The sequence below is a fragment of the Strigops habroptila genome, chromosome Z (genome assembly GCF_004027225.2).
Source record: "Strigops habroptila isolate Jane chromosome Z, bStrHab1.2.pri, whole genome shotgun sequence".
In the NCBI taxonomy this organism is placed as follows: domain Eukaryota; kingdom Metazoa; phylum Chordata; class Aves; order Psittaciformes; family Psittacidae; genus Strigops; species Strigops habroptila.
Genome location: NC_044302.2, coordinates 55,484,870 through 55,503,957, shown reverse-complemented (window position 1 = coordinate 55,503,957; position 19,088 = coordinate 55,484,870). Strand labels below are relative to the sequence as shown.

Here is a 19,088-nt window from a genome sequence, read left to right as displayed (position 1 = left end):
CTGCTCCAATTCTTTCAGGACTTTTCAGGAATCTGATCTGTATAGCTGAAGACCTTAGGACACTGCCTAATGTGTAAGTATCTATTTATTTATTTAGAGAATTGCCTTTGCAACTTTTACTGCATGAAACTTTTAAAAACTACATACTTAATGTGCTTATGCAATAAATGCAATGCAGGCACCAACAAGGCTTCTTCCAAACTTGTGTTTCCATTTAAAACTTTATTTTGTATGTTCAGATCACCAGAAACATAGAAACTTGTAGGCACAAATTACTTCATATCCAGAGGTTTTGAATAAAATATTTGCTAATGAAATCGCAACAACACATTTTCATGATAACTATATATCTTAATATTTCACCTATACATAGAAAAGACATGCATTGTAAAGAGCCACTTTGTCTAACTCATGTTATCTGGTTGCTAAAATTCACTGTAGATCTTACATGGCTTAAATATGTAACGTTTTTTCTGTATATTTTAAAGAGTTTGTTATACTCCTCTCACATTCCCAAATAAAACACGAAATGTAATAAAGCTGTATATTTTCTTTATTTAACTTACAGTGTTTTCCCTGTATTAAAAAAAAAAAAATAAATAATTGTATAAGTAATAGCAAAACAAACGCTTTAAACGAGCTCACAAGTATGTAAGATATGTAAAATCTAGTAGTATAAACTAGGATGACAATGCAAGGGTATAAAATATGTTCTCTTTCAAATCTGTGGTCCACAAGTAATATTGCTTCTGTATTGGCCTTGCTTTGATACATGCAAGTCCATGAAATAATTCATGGCTTATGATGTAGCAGGTGAGGAATCAACTGGGAATTAAAGGAAATGGTCCTCAAGCCTGACATTGGCAGCTACTTGTTTTATTTCCACCCTTGCCATAAAATTACTACTTACTTGCTATGAGGCACATTCAAAGAAAGTCCAGGGCCAAATTTCAGCCTGAAATATCTTGCAGTTATAGCTTTTGAGTAATTAGATCCCCTATATTCTACTTCTGCAAGATTCTTTACTATGTAAAAAATTCCTTCAGTTAAAGTGACCAATAATGTTAAAAGGATATTTGTTTTTATATGGCCTTTTTTCTTTTTCTTTGAGTTTATGTCATTATTCCATGCTGGCTGCTTCAGCATGTGTCATGCATGATGACCTTTGGCACCGGCGTGTTAACATCAGCAGGAGACCTCTGTACTGCTGACTTCTGTATATGACCCATTACTCCTTAAGTGTGATCATTCTTTTGATTTTCCAGTTTCATTAGTGGAATCCATTGCTGTGAAGATGAGCATCCTCAGCCATCTGCTTACAAACAGAATAGATGTTTAAACATTTATAAAAGTCTTACTAAATGTAGTGCTTTTAAATGTTTTGCATCCCTGATCTGTAAATACTGTTTGATCTTTTGACAGACTGACAAGAAAAAGATGCATTTAGCTGTATAAGCCATATCAGTTTTCTTTACATATTTTAGAAGTTAGCTAAGAATGTGAAGAGGCAGTCAGATCAAATGCAAAGTGAGCACTGGACTGGGACTGAGGAGATCTGCTTTTGTTCCTGGGTCTGCAGCTAGCCTGTTGGGTAACCTGTGTGTAGTTGCTTCCTCTCTTCATGACTCAGTTTCAACACCTGAGGAGTTAAGATAATGATGCTGTCTTTTTTGTGAAGTGCTTTGATTTTTATGAACAAAAAGCATCATGTAAGAGCCAGGAATTTATTGTTAAGGAAAAGCCTTAGCGTTTTTTTCATGCTTTCTCTAATTTTCTGATGCAATGTAATAAGCACACAAAATTCTGTCTTCTTTGACATCAGTAGGAGTGTTACGCTTGACTTTAATGGTGCCAAACTTTCTTCTGAGTGAATGATAAAATTTGTGCTCCTTTCTAGACAGTGCTAATAGCAATTCTTGCTCAAAGAAATGTATACTCTACCTGCGAAGTGTCTGCACGTTTGATGGAAATATTGAAGGTAAGCAAGCAGTAACTCCAAGAGGAACAAGGTAACAGTTTTTGATGCAAATACTGCATTTGAACAGCTCCCAGAAGATATTTATAATGCAACAGCATGCATACTAAGAATAGTAGTACTTGACTGCATTTTCCCATAGTATGATTTCAACATAAACATTCACCAAAATATGGTGGTTTGGTTTATTATTTCAGAGAAGTTCCTAAGGTGCAAATTGTAGCTTATACAATTTTGATGTGTCCTTTAAAAATTGTATGTGCTTCTTTTATCTTAGATGCTCTTTGTTATCAGTAGAATACATATTTTACTCGTTCATCTTAGTTTTTAAAAAAGCTTTGGAGAGAGATCCAGAAAAGCTCATATTTTGTACTATTTTTCCCTTTCCAAAGGTTTTGAGAACAGCAGTTTCCCCTGAAAAGGTGGCTTAAGCCAGCTTTTTCTATTCTGAACTTTGTATTGCATTGTAACATAGTACTGACTGCAACTTTTAATATGACAAATCCTGTACTACTTATCCCAGGAAATCTTCTCCTAGAGTCCCCTTTGGGCCCTAATTCCAGATATAGGATTTGGTTCTATAGCCACAGCAGTTCAAATCATGAGTTTAAATGGTTAATATATACCCCTTCAGACAATATAAAGGCAATAGATCTAGTAGTGCATGGATGAAAAACCATTCTAATTGAAATACAGTAATGTAAAGAAGTTTCACTGAGCTAATTTGGTAATTTAAATAAAAATTTTGTATACTACTTTGACCCCTCTCCAAGGGTACTACCAGTTCAATAGACTTTCCTTTCATTCACTGTCCACATTGTGTGTTCATTAAACCATCAGCAGCATCTGAACGGAGCCTTTCCCACAGAGGCTTTTGCAGGGGACTTCCCAGCCAGTCCTCCCTGGGGAAGCTTTCTGTTTGTCTATGTACACCATTTCCGTACAATATGACATTCTCCACAGGAAAACATCTGCTCTTCTGAAACATATTGAGGCCAAAAGCACAAGTGATTCTTGAAGCGAAGAGTCCAGAAAAGACGATTTGTGTCTCTCCTGCAGGGTCTGGATTTTCTTCATCCTTCAGTTCAAACATTGAATCATACTAGAAAGAAATCTTATGCTGAAGGGTAGAGAGAATATCCGTTCATTTTAACTGCTACCCTCACACTTCCTTTTAGTGTGAAATTGTCTGTTTATTTGGCAGATCCCATGCTACCTTACAGACAGTGCCCCACCAGTCAGTAATGAAAATTGCACAGAATTGTCCATAGCATTCTTAAAAGGATGTCATAACACCATTCAGCATGCATTTTATAGTTTTAAGTTTCTTCATGGCCATTTCTTTCTTTTTCTTCCAACACTATACATTGCCTTCTCTTGTAGTTATATGAAATGAAAATAATATGAAGCTGACTTTCCAAATCTTTTGCATTATGCTAAGGATGAAATTTCTTTTCTTCTGTAAATCACTAAGTTAGATATCCTGGCCCATCCTTCTCTTACTTCCTGATTTTTTTCACTAAAAGCTGGACTACATGATTGTAATTGTTGGGTTTTTTTCATAGTAACTACAGTAAATCATTTTTTTCAAATTCCAAATATTTCTTTTAAAACAGATACTAATGAATAGGGTTTTGCATGGTTGGTTGCTATCTACAGGTTTTATATGAGTATTGTCAGACAGGTGAGACTGCATGATTGACTTCTGACAGTGCAATTTCACATTACCACACATTTGCCTTTCAGCTTCTCTTTCCTTTTCTGCTGCTTGCTTTTTTTGCCATCGATTTGTAAACTCACAGTCCTGCGTTTCTCAAGGTTTAGCAATTCTTGGAATAACTCTTTCACGTTGTGGTTCAGCTTGGCAGAGGTCTCCATGAAGGCACATTTCCACTTCTTAGCCATGGCTTCTCCTTCGCTGCTGTCCACCTCTCGATTTTGGCTCTCATCATTTTTGTTCCCCACCAGCATTATTGGAATGCTTTCTATGTCTCCTTTAATCTGACATATTTGTTCATAGATTGGTTTGAGTTCCTCCAAGGACTGTCGGCTGGTGATAGAGTAAACCAAAATGAAAGCATGTCCTTTAGAAATAGAAAGACGTTGCATGGCTGGAAATTGATGGCTCCCTGTAGTGTCAGTTATCTGTAAAGTGCATATGCTCTTATCACAGCTGATCACCTGCCGGTAGGTGTCTTCAATAGTAGGGATGTAGCTCTCTCTGAAAGTGCCCTTCACAAACCTCAAGACCAAAGAACTTTTGCCCACTCCTCCAGCTCCAAACACAACCACCCTGTAATCATTGCTTTGCTCAGGCATGTTTCTCAGTGTGTCTGTTGCTCAGATAGAGGGAAAAATCTGGGAAAGAAAATGACAAAAAGACCCAAGACAGACATTAATACAGGTACATGTGGAGAGTGCACGTCATGATATCTCTCCCAATACAAGAAATTAATGTGATGTAAGTGATGGCATATTAGTTGTAGTAATTTTTAAGACTTGCAGTGGATTACAGAATCATTTATTCTAGTAGTAAATTTAGGGTTTGCAATCCAAAATTGCAAATATATAAAAATTGCAAAAAAAATCCATAATCTAAATAATTTTGTTACTGGACTGGTAACAAAAGATCATCTTCAACATTTCATGGTTTATTTTAAATAAACATTATGAGTTTCAGTATTCTTCCTACTGGACTAATATCCCCAGAAATAAAAGCAGCAGCTGGGAAATGGTACTTCAGCAAGGCCACGGCCCCAAAAAAATTTGTAGAAACGGAATTTTTCTTGTGTCTCTAAAAAAAGCCTCCACAAACCACGTTGTTGAAACACACGGGTATACGTATGTATGACAGGAAATTACTCTAAACGTGCCACCTATTCAGTAGTTTGGGAATTTATCTTCGCTACAACTGAACACTCCTGAGTGACATCTAAGATGTATTTGTAGCATATTCAGCCACAGCACGAAGTGTGCTTTGTTTCTAACTCTTTGGGAGCATGTGCCCCATTTCAATGTGTTTTTCTACTTGCATTTCAGGTCAGAGTACATTTTGATAAATTGAGATTGTTCATGTACAGTCTGCCTTTTTGTTCTAATCTTTATTTCACAGATGAAATTTGGCTGGAGACATGCTACATCCGAAAGGTTGTGCAGACATCTTCACAACATTTTCAAGTAGCTTATATTTTCAAGGCTGGCAAATGGATATGCCAAAGGTCACAAAATTCTGTGATCTTGAAGTCAGTTCCTCTTGACAAAGTCTAGCTGTAAACAGTAGGACCACAAATATTTTCATTATCATGAAGTAACAGAAATAGTAAAGCTTTCACAGGGTTGTACGCTGCGGTTGTTTTAGAATTAACTGAAATAAATGTGAAGATGAATTTATCCTCCCATCAGTAGCAGCTTATTAGGTACGCAGCATGTACAAGTCTTTTTTTATATTTAGTGAGATTTAAGCAAATAAAAACTAGAAAATTGAACCCTACAAGTTTAAGAAAGTCTAGAATATTGTTACTTTTTAGACCAAAGCTAGATGTATAAAAAGTACATGTGTAGCAAACAGCAAAATTTGCTGCACCTTTATTTGTTCTCAGGAAAATGGGCTGATTTAATAGAGAACCTTGTTCAAGTGCCCTCATGGTGCCAGGTGATTGAATTTGCCTGTTGCAATTTTGCCTGGGTAGCAGCTGATCCAGAACAACCTAAAGAGATTTCTTAATGAATAAGGAAAGCCTTCAAGCTAATTCTTCACTGCAGCAGAGGAGTGATTGAATTGTGGGGCAGGGTTTTAAGTTACCCTTTACTTGTCTAGCACAGGAAGAATAAGAGTGATGCTGTAGAGGTATGGGTGTGAGTGGATCCCCCATAACCAGCTTGCCAGCCCACACTGAATTTTGTGCTTCTGCATTTTGATGCTGTTGCTGCCTGTGCCTGTTAGACTAAAACTATGACTATCCATGCTTGCACTGATGTCTTAATTTTGCTGTTCAAACACACCCTGATTTTGTTATCCTTCTTGTACAGGGCATCCTATTCTGTCCTGATTCTAATGCCTGAGTAAGCTGAAAACACCTGTCTTTACATAATGCGTGGGATGAACGAGTTGTACTTCCTCATCTGGCACACTGTAGGCAGAACAACCAGTACAACTGGGGATTCTGTTCCTGAGGCAACATGGAGAACTGTTGCAGCTCTGCCTCCCCAGCCTGGCTTCAGGCACAAGGCAGATTCACCTCTTCTATCTCTCCTACCCTGCAGTCGCTGTCACTCTGAGAGACCTGTTTAAATATAGGAAAGATTCATAAATAGGAGTGTTCATCCTGAGGCAATGAAGCAAAATTGTTTATCTCTGACAGCAGAATTCAGGCAATGGAAAAAAGATAGTTTCAGAAAACACTGGTGTATGTGTTTATGTAAGAGGAAAAACCCTCTGAGGAACAAGGAAAATGGGTGAGTGGTTCATGCTGTTGACAAAACAAAAGCAAAGTACCTAGCAAGAAATGAGAACAGAGAAAGCTAGCGGGATGATGTTCCACTGAGATTAAACCAAAATAGTCATAGAGTTTAGAGTTGTGGGTGACTGCACTAAAATTATCACCCATAGGAATTATAGTTTAATATTTTTTGTGAGCAAAAAGGTAAGAGAAAACCATGGCTGTTTCACCTCAGAAGAAGCTTTAGCGTTGCACAGTCAGATAGGACATAGCCTAGGAACTATGGGATGATGAGAAAAAAGGTTGTTCAGTTCTGCCAGGGTTTGAAAACCTTCAGCCTTTCCGAGACCCTCTGGGCAATTGCTCTACTGATAAATTGCCCTCAGCATGGCTTTTTCCTCCTTATGTTTAGTCTGAATTACTTGTGTTTCAATTCATACCTGTTTCCCCTTGTCCTCCCACTGCCCATTGCTGTGTACAGCTTGACTCAATCTTCTTAATGGCTTTCCTGCAGGTTTTGGGAGCTGCTGTTTGGTGCCCCGGGGCTGTACCTCCCCCAGGCTGCACCAGCCCTGGTCCCTCAGCCCGCAGGGCAGGACAGTGGGAGCAGCGCTGGACACCTCGGTGCCCTCACCTGCACCCGCTCCACTTCACTGATGTGTTTCCTCTCTGGGGATGCCAGAGCCGGACAAACTACACGAGTGGTGAGCGGAGGGGGATTATCGCCTCCCTCGACTGCCTGGCCCCGCTCCTGTTCACACAGCCCAGGACACGGCGCGGGGCTATGCTGGCCATGCCCTGGTCACTGCCCACCATGGCCCCGGGGCCTTCTCCACAGAGCTGCTCCAGCCCAAGCTGCTGCTGAGGAGTAGCAACCTCAGCTGTTGTTTAGTCTGTCTACCACATGCAGGTCTGTTAGTCCTAAAGATCCTCAGTTTTACCAAGCTTTTTTTTTGCCCTGCTCAGGAGCTGGGAGCAAGCAAAACAAAAAGCTTATGCGGGGCTTTCAGATCACAATGGAGAAAGGCTTCTCAAAATAATTTTTACCATGTGGTATGAGATGTGGTCAGAGATTCGCCTGCAGTGAAAATCATTCTGTGTGACTGTGGTATACTTGCACCCAGTTGTGCATTTGTTAATGCTTTTCATGCAGCCCTACTAGCATATTGATTTTTTTCACCTTAAAATATGCTAACTAAAGCACGCAGTAGGACAAAATGAAGTACCACATTGTTTCATCAGCTTTCAATATTCCAGCCAATGAGCATATAGAAAAATTGACTTGAAGAAAGTCTGACTTTTCAGGTGTACAATATCCTGAATTCATACTTTGAGAACCTCTTTCATAATCTGTACATAGAAAACAGCGGTTGCTTTTTACACTTTAGAACTGACATTCTGGAGTTTGTGTGTAATAAAGCCTCATGTGCTTCCCTTTCTGCTTTCACACACTACGTCAGTGAGAACTTACTGTCATCCTCTGAAGTGTCAGCTTAACAAAACTATCCTCACTTAAAAAAGCAAAGCACTTTTCAGAACATACATCGTCAATACCCTTCAGGTTTTAATTGTTTGGTTGCAAAGTTCAGCAAGTTAGTAAGTCTCCATTTACCTCTGCTGGCTTAGCTCTGTATTCTGCAGATGCTCTGCTAGCACAAGGACTGAGTTGCTCTAACTCAGTGCTGCAGTTGGGACAAAAGGCTGCCTTTGGTTCAAACTCGACTACAGATCTTTATGTTGGTCTGCATTCTTTCCTTGGTTGTTTCTGACATACCATGTAAAAGAACTGAAGGTTTGTTCTGACAGGAGGATACAGTTTAAGGACTTGGTTATTTTGATATAAAATCAGTTCTTTTGTTATACAGTGATAACAAACAAACAAACAAAAAGCATTTAAAAGTGCATGAACAAAGTACCTTGCATTACAGATTACGCACTTAATAGTACAAACGCAATGTTCTTTGGATGACTAATTACATGAGGGTGTGTTAGCATTTACTAAATCAATTTCAATGATCCTGTATCTAGCCACTGGATCTCTATAGTTATTTTCTGTCTTTAATTGTTGGGGTTTTTTTTTTTTATGGTCTAACTTTTCTATCAGTTGTATTTATGACTTGCCTTTTATGTTTATATTTAAGCCATGTATAACATATTCAATGACAGGCAAAAGGTATAGGGAGGCTGAAAAATAACTTCTGAAAATTAATCTATTTGAATACTTACCTTTGGAGTAACATGAGATTTGAACTCACAGCTGGTGAGCCCTTCCAGCTTGTACTTGAAAGTAGGTATAGAAAAAATTGCTCACTCTCCAGTCTTTCCACAGTTTTGCTTTTCTTGCCAAAGACTTTGACCATATTTGCATTGTTAGAATTCCATGAAATGTGACAGGTTGCAAATTTCTTTGAAATTCTTTGGCTAGATGGTAACTTTTAGGGTAGCTTTTGTTTTATAAAACAGCCTGATACTACCTTTGCTCTCTGGAGTCCAAGGCTTTGATTGCATATTAACTGATTCAGTTCTTGAGGTTTTAGTATGTCCTTCTGAAATGTCAGTCTGATATGCAATACAGCAATTGTCACATGCTGCATGTTAATTTCCTGAAAGGTCTTATTCCTCAAGTAAAATCATCTCATGGCATTCACTGTTTTTTTTGTTTTGGTTTGGAGTTTTTTGGAGATGTCTCTGTTTATATTGCTATTGTTATGGTGAAAATCCAATAAAGTACAAGCAGTGCATTTAGTTCAAAAGCTTGCATCAATTTAAATTAACAGTCCATCAGGCCATCCAGTGATGACACCACTATGCAAATAGACAAGACATAGCCGAAGAATAATACTAAATGTAGTAATAAATAAGATGGATTTCAGCATGGTTGAAAGCTTAATGGCTATTTCACCATATGAAAGGTGAAAAAGGTACACATTAGTTACATACAAGAGGGAAAGAAAGCTCTGCAAGGAGTTTTCACTTGTCCATTATTTATATAAACAGGCATTTCTCAAGGAGTATTTTCACCATATCTGCCAATGAACATGGACTTAAAGAATGGGATTTTTTCTGCTTCCAGTGTCTTCATCTTTTACTAAAAGACTCACTTTTTCATTCCTTTTCTTACTTTTTCTTTGACTGCTTTGCTTTGGTCTTTTCAAATCAATGGAAAATTGGACATGTTTGAAGACAAAGAACAGTTAAACCAGATTTTTCTTGCAACATGAGGTTCTAGTCCATGTGTAAAGCACATTTTTTTTATTTCATACTGAACAAAATGCTCTTTGAAAGTCTGCTTCATGATGATCAGCAAGTGTAAATCATGACTGTATATATGCTGCAGCATTTTTGATTTATGTCAGCTCTGGCTTTTATGCAGATGTTGTTCTCACCATGTTTGTAAAGAGAGAAGAATATTTTCATACTGGTAATGCCTGTTTCATTGACATTTGAGCAAAGGCTTGGTCAGATATAATTATCCATTCAAAATACCTTCTCTTTTAGCTTCACATGATACATAAAATAGGAGAATGACAGGCCAAGTCATATGAGTAGTTATGCATGGATTGACAGTAATAACTAGGGTAATCAAAATTGTTTGATGCATTTAGACTAAAACTGCTTCCCGAATTTGCCTTGCCATATCAAAATTTCAGCTTGATAATTGATTGAAACGTCCTGCTTTCTTTTCAAAATGTTTATCTATATATTGGTGACTTCCTTGCACTTGAATGTAAGTGTCTCATACTTTCATTAGCAGATATTAGCCAGAGATTGTTGGACAACAAATGTTAGGTTGAATATAATTAATTCATAATTGGTACAGCCTTTTTGATTCCTTTACAAGCCAAAAATATACGGAGGTGTGTTAGATATTTTTGGATCACACCTCCCTACAAAAAACCCCAGGATGTCTTGAAATGCAAAAAAGTCTTTCACATAATAGTGTGAAGTGGGATTTGAAGATAGCAATTGACTGTATTTTGCTCAAGGTATTTATGCCAGTGCCAAACATCATTAAGACATTTCACCAAGATTTCTCTGGGTTTTTTCACTCTCACCAGTGCAGTTTGAACAAATTATCTTGGTTTATTCCTAAAAGAAAATCTTTGCTTACAGCTGTTCTATCTAATGATAACTCTCTGAAAAGAATCTCATTGCTCCAAAGGAAAGGTGATTATACTGATGATGATGAAATCCTGGTAATTAGTTACTTTAGTTGCTTCCAGAAACTTCTCAGACTGCAGCATCAGTTTTGCTGTTGTTTCATAGTGATAGTTTGGATTTTTGCATTAGTCTAAAAGCTCATTATAGGACTCCCTCCAGGACCAAATTTTATGCAATTGGCCCCTGAATCTTGCCCATTGCTAACACTAATTTCAGTTAACACTGGAGGATGGTACAGAATGGTGTTTCAAAATAATGGCAATACTACATGATCAATGAAGATTAAATCTACTTCAAGATTTCCAATGCTGAATAGCCAAGCACTAAAGTACTGGTTTACTGAAAGAAAGAGTTAGTGTCATGTAAAGGTATCATGAAAAGGAAGATGGGAACTGTTCATGTAACCTGTAGCTCCCAGTTCAGCAAAGTCCTTGAGAAATTAAATTGTGTACATTATTCTAATAATGTTTTTTTGTTTGGGATTTTTTTTTTTTTTTTATCTGTGCCTAATTGTGGTCTAATTGAATATTGTTCCTAAAGTCTGCATATATAGCACTTATCTGATATAAAGGCTGTTTGCAGTGGAGAAAAGGTTAAGAAATTCAGCGATTTTTTGGCAGGTCAATATAGGTGCTGCAGGTAAAAACAACATGGTAATTTTTCCATATAACAAGTCATGTTGGCCAAACAACATCAAACTATTGGACACTGAAAGCAACTTAATAACCTAACTTCAAGTTCTGTGCAGAAGTTACCAAGTGTGGCCAAAAAAAGATCTGAATGAACTGAGGCTTTTGGAGTTCCAGATTTATTTTCAGTCAATGCAAAACTAGATGGCATAATAGGCCATGGCTGAAAATGACAGAGTTGCTCTCAATTATAACTGAAGAGAAAAGCAACGCTAACTTAATATTTTATATCATCAGCCAGAAGGAAGCAGATGAGATTGAGTTACAGAGAAAATGGCATCAGAAAATAAATAAAGTTCCATGTCATAAACTTGCTGGTTTTCTCTGACACACTGTTGTAATGTTTACTTGATCTTCTGAAAGAGACAAAATCAGAGGTTCTTCTTATTCAACATATTTATAGGAAGCACAAATCCAAACTACAAATTCAATTTTTTTCAACTGAAACAGTTTCTGGTTTAGAGCTAAAATCTCCTCAATGTTTGACTGATTTTAATTTGCATGGAAAATTTATCATTTAGAATTTCCTAACTGAAACGAAAACAGTGGCTCAGTCTGTACAAAACTGGAAGAGACCGATACAGATCTGAGAGCTAAAACTGCCCTGCATGACAAGCATGTCAGCAAAGAGTGTGCTTTGGGAAAGTTTGGCCTAGGTGATTGTAGAATTTGCCTTCAAATGTCTAGGAAAGGAAAAGGGAAAAAAAATAAAAATTGCTCCATTTTTTCAATGTTGACTAAAGTGTTTCTTGTATTTTGGTTTCTTCACCACATTACAAATGCATATGCTACACTACAGATACAGCCTAGGTACTATGCAGGATATCAATTTTAGAAAGTTTTTTTCAGAGAGGTTCTCCAAGAAGTTTTGCAGATTCCCTTCACTCTGCTGGCCTAGCATAGAAGAGTAATAGGAAGGACAGGAATCTTTCAGAATAATTTGATACAGTTTTGATCTGTATTTAGAGAAATGGAATATTGTCCTAAAAACATCTGTATGTAAAGGAGGTAGAATCCAGCCCATGTACTGTTCTGTGGTCACAGATGCTATGCTTTGTTTTAGCAAATAGTCATAATTTTATCACACCGATGCTGAGTTTCTGAAACTAGGTTTAAACAAAGTGGTACTGCCTGTTGAAGAACGCAGGACTGATGATGAAATTCTCTGCTGAAGGTTCGTGTGCAGAAAACATAGAAGTTACCGGACCTGATCCAATAAAGAGCGTTAGAGTCAAGAGTACAGTTAAGAGATCTGCTCTGTTGTTACCCAAGAGCTTTCAGACTAACCCTTGAGTAACAGGTATGTAATAATGAACCATTACCATAAAACAAGATTCAGCATCATTGAACATGCTTACCACATGAAAAAAAATCTTCTTTTCATGCAGAAACACCAGTCTTATGCTCCGTTTACGCAGGGTGGAGAAGTGTCCTACTGTTTGTCATTTCCTGTTTAGTGTATTGGTAATCTTAAAATTATAAAAAGGATAACTTCATAACTCAGTTCCTGTTTAAATTCAGGCTTTGCTTTAGACATGTTAGATACTTCATTGACTTAAATGGAAATACTCTTCTGTTTATTTACCTATTCAAGCATTTTGGAAAACCAGTATCTCAACCTTTTAAGTGTTTACAATCAAAACTCAGTGAGAAACAACTCAGAAGCCTTTGTGTATGTGTATTTAGGTATTTGTGAATTCACATACAGAAATAAAAATGCCAAGATAACAGCATTGTATTCAACTCCGAATGGAACTGACTTTTTTGAGTTTTATTGCTAGTTTAACAGACCAAATACTGTAGGTTTTGCTCAATTTTCAATAGGTTTAATTTAACTGAGCAAAGATGGAAAGTTTCAACTTACAGTGTTGTATGTTCACCTTTCAACATGTAGGACATTTTACCAATGAGTAGAGCAGTAGGGTTATTAACTGGAATTTGTCACTCATGTAAATGCAGATCAGAGACTCAGTCTGACCTTTCAGCCCCTCTGTTTTGCAATAGCAGAATACACTTTTTGGCAATTATCTCTGATTTTACATGCTGTAGTGAACTTCTGCTCTCCAGATGTCCAGAACTGGTGGCTTTTTATTCTGCATCTCATAGAAAAAGATGTGGCTTATAAGTTTTCCTGAATGGAGAAAGTTAGAAACATAAAGTAGAAAAAAACCAAAACCAAAGAAACCAAAACCAACAAATCAACAAACTTAAAAACAAACACAAAACCAAACCAACTGAAAAAAAAAAATAATAAATAAAAGCCCAAGAAGGAAAAATTCCCAAATAATCATTTGACTCTAGGAGCTTTGGATGTTGATATATGTGAGATTCATTATAAAAATCCCATAAATGTGGGTATTTACACAGAAGAATCATGTGTCCATGAAAGACTGGTTTCATTCAGCAGAGGAAACTGTACAAAGACCAGTGGCCCTTTTGCCTTTCCGCTGTAGTCCTCAATTCCTTAATGTTAATTTGAGAATATTTTTGCAAATATGATATAGAAGCAGAGTTATGGAAGTTCAAAGGCTTCCGACTTATTCTTATGAATATGAGTCATTATTTTTCCTTGCTGGGCTGGAAAGGATAGCTTGATTGCTGTCCTGGTCACTGGAACACTTCTGATACTCTTCCACAGTCCAAACAGTAACCCATGCAGAACAACGCGTCTTAAACTAAGAATATCAGTATCTGTCTTGATGTCCTACCTGTGCATGGTTAAGTCCTCCAAAAGCCCTACTAGCCAATATAACACATTTTGCAACTGGTTGTTGGGCAATAACTTTCAAATAGGTTAATGCAGTTTGTTTTAGAAACCAGAAGCATCCCTGACAAGTGAATAAGTAATGCAGTCCCATTCTCAATAGGCTTCCTGGCACTACTAAGAAGCCTCCACTTCCACAGAAAAATTTCTGTAAATAGGAAAGGGTTGAAAATCAGAAATTAAAGTATAGGTACAGGGAATGACGGCTTTGTGATAGGAGTTTCTAAGTGTTCACAAGAAGCTATTTGCTGTCTATGATGTGCAATTTATTATAAGCTGGTTTTGGGGAAAAAAAAAAATTGTTTATTTTTCTTTTTACTCTAAAGTATATTTTTTTAAGAATTAATTTGCAAATCTGCATCTCAGGACTTTCACAAAACTGAATACTTTCCAGGCTGATTTTTTAAATTATTTTCAAACAGAAAAGCAATCTCATACTAATCTTCTTCATTGCCCAGCTTTCAGTACTTTCTATTCTGAAGTCAGAAATGTAGGTTTAGCCTTGAGAGTAGCTTATTCTCTATTCATGTTTATTTTTCTTGTAGCAGTAGACAAAATTCTAAAAACTGTATTCTAAAGATTGAAAAGGTCTTTCTCAGTAACTTATGGTAGCATTTTGATATTTGAGTGAACAAATTGGGAAAATGAATGGTTTTACTTGGGTTTACAGCAATATTTTAGCTATTGGTGGTAGCTAATATTTGATTATTTAAATTATTATCTTTTTAAGAACAGATAAATGCTGTCACTCTCAATTTTCAGGGAAGAATATGAAAATGAGTAAAGGAGGATAAGTCTCCTTTTCTGACGTTCACATTAATTTTAAGTCAGAATTGTTGGACATTTTGGAAAGGAAACACCTGAAGTCCGGAATTTATTTGCTCATTTCATATGGCTGCTTTACTACATACATATTTTAAATGAGGAGGCTAAAAGGCTGTCATAACTTCATTGACAGTTATTCAGATTCAACTAAAACCAATTCCATTACCTGCTGTCAGAGTGAGGGTGATTGCATTTTGCCTCCATAATGTACTGCAGCCCTGCACAGTCAAAGAAATTAAAGTCTGATTTTCATCTCAGATAAAGAAGTCTAACATGCAACTCAAGTGTTTTTTGCTTATGAGGAGGTGTTCCTGACCCCTGTATGAGCAGAAAAGTGCACTTTGCCACAGATTTGCCACATCCTTTTTGACATTTTTCACTTGTCTTCCTTTGATATTCATTTCAAGAATTATAGAGTAATCAATATTTGTGGTTGAAAACAAATTAATATTTGTTTTCTCAAAATGGGAAAATAAAGTATGTTCTGTTTCAATTCATACATACAGTTGCATTGTCACTCAGTGGGTCTTTTCCACTGACTTTCCAGCACTTAGATAAAATAATCTAATGCACATTTTAATCTTAGTGCAACAACAAGAAGGCAGTGAAAGTATCTCTTCATTGATGCTTAGAAATCTTTTCTCTGTGTGTGCGGAAAGTAAAAAATACAGAAAAAAAAAACAAATCCAAGATTTATTCTTTTTTTTCCGCTGGTACGCTTCAGGAGATTGTTCATTTAAAAGGGTAAGCAATATTGGTAATATTATGTATCCAAGTTACACAGAATTGCCATTTTTCTCTATGTAATATGGATAATTGCTCAATAAGCCTCGTAATGCAAAGTATTAAGGGGAAAGTAATAAACATTTGGAATCAGCCCTACATGCCAAACCAAATCTTCCACACTGAGTACTGTTCCAGTTTAAGTGTACAAATGGCCTGATACTCTCACACAGTGTGGGAGGTGTAACATTCAAATTATATATTACAGGTCAATTACTGAGGTACACTGTGAATTGAAAGTAAAATGCAGTATGTAAACCAAAACCACGAAAAGACAGAAAAAAAAAAAAAAAGAAAAAATAAGAAAAGATCGGGTTAGAAATAGAAAAAAGTAGAGGAAAAGGGAATATAGAATGGACTGTGCTCATTCTGTAGCAGCATCTTTGAACTATTGTACTCTTATTGCAGGCTTTTAAAATGAGCTGAGTTTAGAGGCAATAGCGCACATTCTGTGACAATGAAAGTGTGAGTCTGCTTTTTCACACATGATGGTGGGGTATTTACATGGGCAGGTATGTTGGTTAGCACAAAAAGAAAGTTAACAGGTGATCCTCAAGGGAAACTAAAAACATTATTAGTAACAATTTCAGGAACAGCGCTATCAGTTTATATATTATCCACTATTTTTGTTGGTACTACAGAGACCATAGTGCCAATGTAATATCATCTTGACCAATTGGCCAGAAGGAGCCATGCCTCAGAACTCAAATCATCTTCCACAGAGCTATGTTCTGCACTGTGAGAAGGGTATATTATTCAGCCTGATGACCATCTCAGAATAATATTTCTGTTTATACCAGCAGACACATTAGAGGTTATGTGTCTGCTGGCGTAAACAACAATGCAGCACAACCGAGAAGAGAAACATGCTTTCATTTGCTCTGCTGTTAGATGTGCAGAAAACTGTGCTTCCAAAGACCTTGACCCATTTGCAAAGAGACTTTTAAATGCAGACAACTTCCAGTGAAAAGTAAGAATGGTATTTAGTACTGAAAGAGACCTCTAGACTATCAAATCCAACTCTTTGACCTTGCAGGCAACTATTTCACACAAACCCTTCCATCAAGTTCCAACTGAAAAACATTTAGAGCCTTTACTTTCTATTACTTCAACGAGAAGGTAATTTCAGAACCTTGCTGCATTAATGGTTTGAAACCTTCAAGCCTAAGTGTATTCACAGCTCATTTATACTTATTCGTTCTTCTCTTTTTCCAGGAATGAAGACAAATAACTATACATCACAATCATTCCCCTAGTTCCATGAGACCATTGATTTGCAGCTCCATATTTGAACCTGTTCGTGTTTGGACAGTTCTTCATGCAAGAGCCTCAGAGATATGGTGTGCACCATGACAGAGCATGAAACTTGAGGGATACCACATTATAGCCATCATAGCCCCTGAATGATGGCATGGATGCCATTCTGCAAGAATTGGACACTACTACATGTAGTAAGCACAGCTGAACCCTGGAGGACAGCTCCTGAACACAAGTGAATTCCATCACTCAAAAAAGTAAAAGGGGCAGAGGGGACAAATGGACACACACACAAGGGAAGCCAGAATATCCCTCTGACCCAGAATTAAAAATTGTGACTAGATACAGTAAACTGAAAACCCTAGCAAAGTTGTAACAGCAATTTAGTTGCAACAGCTTTGTTTACATGTATAGGTATGGGGATGCACATATTATGTTCCTATACACAGGTGCATTGATAAACAGGCATATATGTATTTGTGTATGACTAGGAATTCATGAAAACAAGACATTCAGAAAACGCTTTAAGAACAAAATACATCAGATCTTGTTGCTCCATTCTGGGCTCACCCAGCTGTGACTGAGTGCTGCAGCATACGGAGCATTCCACATTTCACAGGGAAGATAGCAAGAGAAGAAGTGTTATCAGACCTGAATTCAGTCACTCATAGACTCTTGAGAATGGCCTTTCATGATTTATTTTCTTTCATTCAATTGAGAAAAGCACAATTTACTGAACAAATGAAACACTGCCCGCCTGTCAGTGGAATGCTGCAAAGTTGTATCTGTTTCAAAGGAAGCAACATCTGGTGTTATTTCATACAAACTCAACATATTTTTTTTATTCTTTCATCACATACATTAAAATGTAGCTTTAATTTAATAATAATAATAATTAAAAAAGAATCCCTCCTTAAACCACTGCAGTGGCAGTGGTATAAACTAGGGCAAAATTCAGCACATCAAGCTTTAATGAAAGATAGTTTAAAAAAAAAGCTTATGAAGCCATTATTACCATCCCAGCGCATACAAAAACTATGTTGTTTGACTGGCCAGTGTGTATATGACCAGCTTCTGGCTTCTTTGTCAGCCCCATCTTACAGCATGCCATGTTCTCTGCATAAGATATGTGCTTAGACCAAATCTCGCAGTCGTAACTCAGGCAAAACTATATTGACTTCAATGGAAATTTTGCCTGAGTGAGGACTGTGGATTTCGGCCAAAGGAAATAAAGATCTCTAATCTCAGTGCAAAACTATGCTTAAGAGGTGATGTAGAGAAACAAGGGAAAAAGAATTACCTGTGCAGGAACAGAAAGCTCCAGCTGCTCTTCAGTTTCTGCCTCTCATCACACCAGCTGCTCACCCTCTCTGCCCTGGCTCTCCTCACCAGAAAGGAGTCCCTGACTTAAACAAGTGGGCTGCAGCCCCGTCGCCTGCTGTCTCTCTCTGCGCCCTGTGCTGGCTGTTGCCCGCAGTGTGCTCAGAGGCTTGGTGCTCTGACGGCTCTGCTCCTCTCCCGCTTTCTCCCCAGCGCCCCAGCTGTGACTAATGCTTTGTTGGCTTGATCACAGCTTCTATCTTTCCCCCTGCTTTTACGGATGGGCTGACTCCAGCCTCTGCTGATGCTACTGCTTAAATGGCGACTGCAAAGCTCATCTAGGCTTTTAACTGCCACCTACTGAATAACTGTGGAATATATATAAAAATATGTAAAGTGTACATGTACTTAGGCTGTCATTTTCTCACTTTCTCAACAAATGTAGTACATTTTTACAATTAGTCTTTAAGCCCTCCAAATAGTCTGTAGTTTATCATTTAAAGCTGTAGTTTATATTACTCTGTGCTCATAATTTTCCCTTTCTTTCAGCACCTAACCACAGAACAAGCCTATTCCTTTAACTTTAAGAAGCTTACAAAGCCTTTTGTGAGGCTAATCCCTGGTGGGTTTAAACCAGCATAGCCCTATTCAAATCTATGGAACTGTGCTGATTTATACTAGCTGAGAAATCTATCCCTTTACGTCCAATATTTATTTGCAAAAATACAGTAGATATGAAGTATGAAAAACATCATAAAAATAGGTTTTGTGTGACACAACCATCAAAATATCACTCATTTGAAAGAGATACACCTTTTTTTTTTTTTTTTTTTTCCTGACAGCAGTGTAAAAGAGGATTCTTGAGGTTTATGGAC

The 19,088-nt window shown here is 37.2% G+C and overlaps 1 protein-coding gene across 1 annotated transcript; it reads right to left on the bottom strand.

The window, feature by feature from the left end:
• Positions 1-202: 202 nt before the first annotated feature.
• On the bottom strand, positions 203-18,527 carry DIRAS2 (DIRAS family GTPase 2). Its single transcript, XM_030470473.1, has 2 exons — positions 18,194-18,527; positions 203-4,333 (listed from the first exon to the last, which is right to left on the bottom strand). Exon 2 carries the CDS (start codon positions 4,292-4,294, stop codon positions 3,695-3,697), a length of 600 nt encoding a protein of 199 aa, XP_030326333.1. The 5' UTR covers positions 4,295-4,333; positions 18,194-18,527; the 3' UTR covers positions 203-3,694.
• Between the last annotated feature and the right edge of the window lie 561 nt (positions 18,528-19,088).